We start from the raw sequence: 5,744 nt of genomic DNA, 5'->3' as shown, positions 1-5,744 counted from the left end.
TATAATTATAATATATTACATAAATGATTAGATAATGTATAATATTAATAACAATATATTATTAATATATTGCAATTTCTTCCAATATAATGAAGAAACCCACCCAAAAGATAGAAATCATGTTGTTTTTTTAAAAAAAGAACCAAGCTAGTGTCCCGTCAGCTCCCCATGTCTGTATTTCAAGCTGCCTGTGTGTGCACAAGATCCAGACCCAGTCAGCTGGGGAACTACAGGAGGAAAAAACCCCCAAAGTTACATTTTTTGTGCAACTTGTCCTCTCTGCTGTGTTTTCATCCCTGAAGCTTGTCCGGAGGGGCTGTTTGGGGCGCGCTGTGAGCAGCTCTGTGACTGTGGGGACAACGTCTCGTGCCACCACGTCACCGGCGCCTGTGACTGCCCCCGGGGCTGGAGGGGCCGGCGCTGTGAGAAAGGTGAGGAGCACCCCTGGGTGAGGGAAACACAGGGAAACATCAGCTGCTCCAGAGCCTGGGAAGAGGGAAACGTCATTTTGCATGACAATTACAAGCTGTGGCAAAATATTTTGAGGCTGTGACACGAGATGCTGCTGGGCTGGCTCGGCACTGGGGCAGGAGCCCTTTGGAGGAGGCTCTGATGCCTTCCAGGTATAGCAACAACTTAAATCCAGGCAGAATGCCTGTTTTCAGCTTCCTTTTTCCTCTGTTGAGGTCAGATTGAAGGCACTTGAGACAATGGTTCACGTTCAGACTCAGGTGTTTATTATTTATCAATGTTACAGCCTCACAGCAGTGAGTTCTGCAGTTCTTCACTAACAAGGCACAAAATGGCCAACTGTCTTTCATTGCAAGGTCTTTTAAGGCTAAACCATCCAATTAAGAAATTACATCTAAATTATTTTCACTTTTAACCCAATAACCAATCACTCAGAGTCTGCAATGTGGACTTTTCTGTCCAATTACACAAAACCACCCAAACCCATGGAGAAGAAGGAAGAAGGTGAAGAAGAGAAGAAAGAAGAGGGTGAAAAAGAAGGACCAGCCTCCCCCCTAAAACCTCCATCTTTCTCCATATTTATTACTATATTCTAAAACCCCAAACTCTAAGTTTCCCACCCTGTGATGTCACACAATTCCAACCAACGCCACACCCACAATCCCAGTGCTATCAATCAATTTTGGAAGCTTTCTCCACGGCCTCAGGTCAAACGCAGTGCTCTCTTGGGAGTCAGCACAGAAAGCCTCAAACTCTCCAGAACTCCAACAGCAGCAGACTCATATCCCACTGTTTGTTTTCCCACAGCCTGCCTGCCAGGTTTCTTTGGGAAGGACTGTGCCAGTCGCTGTGGCTGTCCCCTGGGAGTGCCCTGTCACCACGTCACCGGCCAGTGCGGCTGCCCGCCAGGACTGACCGGCTCTGGATGCGAAAAACGTACGGAGATGGGAATGGTCCTCCTGCAGCCTCTGGGAACGGGGTGGGCCGAGCCATTCCTACAGAAAATAGAAGGGAAAAAGAAAAATAAATGTTGGGGAAGATGAAACAGGAAAGCCTTACAAATAGGATTGCCTGGCAAAAGATTTTGAGAATATGGAATCTATAAGCGAGATTGAAATGAAAGCAAGCTTTGAGATCCCTCAGTTACTGACAACAGGAGAACAGTGGTGTAGCCAGCTGAAAGTAATCCCCTTTTGATGGAACAATTCCCTCTGCTTGCAGACAGGCCCAAGGGCCAGAGCAGACCCTACCAGCTTAGCAAAAGAATATAGGCTGTATGTAAATGCTATAAAATTTGTATATTGTACTAGATTAGTTAGTGAAAATCAGAATATTCAACACAAGATGATTTATTGATTATAACGAGAACTTCGCTCTCTTAGCTCTTGTCTTTTACTCTCTTATGCTTTTGCTCTCGTACCCTCGTACTCTCTTACCCTCTCATCCTCTCTCCCCCTCTCTTCTCTTGGGCCTGCTCTGAGCTGTGGCTGGCAGCTCCCAGCAGGGCCCTGCACCCAGGCCCTTTGCAATAAACCCCAAATTCCAAAAGGCCCCTGCACCCAGGCCCTTTGCAATAAACCCCAAGTTCCACGACCTAACTTCAAAAATCTCTCATCTCCGTCTGTCCCAACCGTGCTACCCCCCAACGCTCCTACAGATAAACAAGGAAAACCAGCCCAAGAGCAGGGCTGTGCCAAGGAGCAGCTCCCGGGCTGGCAGCTGGGTGCATGCCTGTGGAATGTTAGCGGGGCAGAGGGAGCCAAGTGGGAAAGCAGAGCTGGGTATTTAGCCAGAGGATTAGCAATAAATCACTGTTAAAACGAGCTCCTGTGGGTAGGAGCAAGTCTGGAAGAGACAGAGGTGTGTGAGCACGTTCCTGACGCAGAGGACAGTGCTGGATTTGCCATGTCTGTGTGTGGAGCCTGCAGAAACGTGAGGGCAGGAAGGGCTGGCACAGCAAAAGGCATTTAATGCCTTTAAGTACTTGCCTTTCCTTTCAACCCAAGTATTTCCTGGAGTGAATGAACCCTTTGCATGAGAGTCCCTTTGCTTTTTGGGTGGCGGAGAATTTTACTGCCATAAAAGGCTCTCTAAATCCTGGCTTAAAATAAAATGTTTTTTAAAAAAAACCTTGGAGAGAGGGGTGGGATGGCTCCTGAGTCCCCTTGGTGCCCCTGTCTCCTCACAGCCTGCCAGCCAGGGACCTTTGGGGAGGGCTGTGCTCAGATCTGCCAGTGCTCCGGAGCCACCCAGGAGTGTCACCCTGTCACCGGGGCCTGTGTCTGTCCCCCTGGCTTCCACGGTCCTGCCTGCCAGCTGGGTGAGTCCTGCTCTGCTGCCACTGCATCCCTGTGCTGGCTGTGCCATCCTGAGATCCCAGTGCCATGAGAGATGTGTGTGTGTGTGAGTTCTGGGTGCTTTGGGGCTGGCACAGACAGAACTCTCCTGGGTGAAACATCCATGCAAATCCACTTGGTGGATATCCCCAGGCTGTCTGAACCTTCTCCCTGTGTTTGTAGCCTCTGTTTGTTGTCCCCTCAGAGTGCTCCCCGGGCTGGTACGGCCGGGACTGCGAGCGGCGGTGCCGGTGCAGGAACGGGGGACGCTGTGACAGTGCCACGGGGATGTGCCACTGCCCCGCGGGATTCATCGGAGCTGACTGCGCCATCGGTGAGCTCTGCTCCAGCCACGGGGGCTGGCAAAGCAGGGGAACCTCCTTAGAGGGATCTGAGGGGTGGCAGAGGCAGATCTTGCCCGCAGAAATGCTGCTGACCCTACAGGGATGAGCAGCAGAACAAGGATTTACTCCCGGGAAAAGCTCCCTGTGTCCTCTGTCCACTTGTCCTGGCAGCAATGCCCTCCTGCTCTGTCTCAGGGCAGATGACAGTTGTGACCGTGTTCACAGGGATCTGAGGATGAGGGAAGAGATGAGGATCTGACTCCATGTTTCAGAAGGCTTGATTTATTATTTTATGATATATATTATATTAAAACTATACTAAAAGAATAGAAGAAAGGATTTCATCAGAAGGCTGGCTAAGAATAGGAAAAGAAGGAATGATAACAAAGGCTTGTGGCTCAGACAGAGAATCTGAGACAGTTGGACTGTGATTGGCCATTAATTAGAAACAACCACATGAGACCAGTCACAGATGCACCTGTTGCATTCCACAGCAGCAGATAACCATTGTTTACATTCTGTTCCTGAGGCCTCTCAGCTTCTCAGGAGGAAAAATCGTAAGGGAAGGATTTTTCGTAAAAGATGTCTGTGACAGACAGTTTGCTGTCTGCCTTAGCCATGGAAATGTTTTTCTGCTCTGTTTATTTGATGATAAAGTGATTTCTCCTGACACACCATGCCCTCGCTGTATCACTGTACAGCCATGGCTGGGCAGGGCTTGGAGCAGCCTGGCTTAGTGAGAGGTGTCCCCATGGCAGAGGGGTTGGAAACCGATGATCTTTAAGCTCTCTTCCAACCCAAACCATTCCATGATCCTATAGCACAGCAGGGCAGGGCAGGAGGCTCCTTCTCATCCCATCACTCAGCTCCATTGCTGTGCAAAACTTTCCCTGTGCCACCTCCCACCTCCCCAGCCCTGCTTTGGCCTGATTGAGTTTTTCCTCCCTCCAGGATGCCCTGCTGGTCGCTATGGCCAGGACTGTGCAGGGCTGTGTCCCTGTGGGGCCGGTGTCCCCTGTCACCCTGTCACTGGAGACTGCGTGTGCCCTCCGGGCAGAGCTGGCCCCACGTGTGAGCAAGGCAAGTGCCGTGCATCAGGGCTGTCAGGTTGGGAAAGATCCTGGGCAGGAGATGATTTCCTCACCCTGAGATCTCTGCTCGTGCTCCCTGTGCCTGTGGTGGTGTTCACAGGACGAGGGAAGAGATGAGAATCTTGACTCCATGTTTCAGAAGGCTGATTTATGATATACATTGTATTTTACATAATATATATTATATATATTAAATAGATTATTTATTTATTTATTATTTAGTTATTTAGTTATTCATTATTTATTTATTTATTTATATTTAATACTCTGCCTGTTTGATTTGTCGTATGTTGGTGATTTGTTAATAACGTACGGATGTGAGCTTGCGTCGTAGAGGGAGGACCCTGGTTACTCATTTAGCATTAATTCTCCTATTATATTTTATATATATATTATATATTGTGATATATTTTTTAATTTTATGATATTATATTAAAAGAAAATGACATATTAAAACTATACTAAAAGAATAGAAGAGAGGATTTCATCAGAAGGCTTGAAATGAATAGAAAGGAATGGAATGATAAGAAAATCTTGTGACTGACCAGAGAGTCTGAGACAGCCGGACTGTGATTGGCCATTAATTAAAAACAACCACGTGAGACCAATCAAAGATGCACCTGTTGCATTCCACAGCAGCGAATAACCATTGTTTACATTTTGTTCCTGAGGCCTCTCAGCTTTTTAGGAGAAAAAGATCCTAATGAAAGGATTTTTCATTAAGTCTGTCTGTGACACTGTGCCCACCGTGTCTCCTCTGGCCCTGCAGGTTGTGAGAAGCATCGCTACGGGCCGGGCTGCCAGCAGCGCTGCTCCTGCCACAACGGGGGGCTCTGCCACCCCGCCGATGGCTCCTGCTCCTGTGCCCCAGGGTGGACGGGCAAATCCTGTGATTCAGGTAACCCTGTCTGATTGTGGAGCTCACACACCGGGTCCACTTTCTGTCATCCCACCCATGGCAGCCCAGTCTCAGGGGATGCTGAGCAGTTCTGCCTGCTCCTCTGCCACCTGATTTGCAAATCCTGCGAATTAGGCAACCCTGGCCCGGATCCTGTCTGATTGTGGAGCTCACACACCGGGTCTGGTTTTTGTTATCCCACCCGTGGCAGCCCTGCCGTGGCACAGCCTGAAGCGTGAAGCTGCACGGCCCCACAGTCTGAAGCTCAGTTGTGGAGATGCTGAGCAGCTCTGCTGCTCCCTCTGCCTGCAAATCTGATTTGCAAATCCTGCAAATTAGGTAACCCTGGCCCGGATCCTGTCTGACTGTGGAGCTCACATCCCGGGTACAGCTTTTATCATCCCACCCGTGGCAGCCCTGCCTTAGCACAGCCTGAAGCGTGAAGCTGCACGGCCCCACAGTCTGAAGCATGGCTCTGGGGATGCTCAGCATCTCTGCCCACTCCTCTGCCCACAAATCTGATTTGCAAATCCTGTGAATTAGATAACCCTGGCCCGGATCCTGTCTAATTGTGGAGCTCACACACTGTGTCCAGTTTTTGTCA

The 5,744-nt window shown here is 49.1% G+C and overlaps 1 protein-coding gene across 1 annotated transcript in view; it reads left to right on the top strand.

The window, feature by feature from the left end:
• Positions 1-5,744, top strand: part of MEGF6 (multiple EGF like domains 6) — a 50,610-nt gene that overhangs the window by 41,001 nt on the left and 3,865 nt on the right. Inside the window, exons 24-29 of the mRNA XM_031062500.1 lie at positions 303-431; positions 1,279-1,407; positions 2,660-2,791; positions 3,013-3,141; positions 4,103-4,231; positions 5,012-5,140. Coding sequence (XP_030918360.1) covers positions 303-431; positions 1,279-1,407; positions 2,660-2,791; positions 3,013-3,141; positions 4,103-4,231; positions 5,012-5,140 — 777 coding nt within the window. The remainder of the gene's footprint in view (positions 1-302; positions 432-1,278; positions 1,408-2,659; positions 2,792-3,012; positions 3,142-4,102; positions 4,232-5,011; positions 5,141-5,744) is intronic.

The sequence above is a fragment of the Geospiza fortis genome, unplaced genomic scaffold (genome assembly GCF_000277835.1).
Source record: "Geospiza fortis unplaced genomic scaffold, GeoFor_1.0 scaffold37, whole genome shotgun sequence".
Taxonomy (NCBI): domain Eukaryota; kingdom Metazoa; phylum Chordata; class Aves; order Passeriformes; family Thraupidae; genus Geospiza; species Geospiza fortis.
Note: the sequence above shows the minus strand (reverse complement) of the source record. Positions and strands in the feature narration are given on the sequence as shown.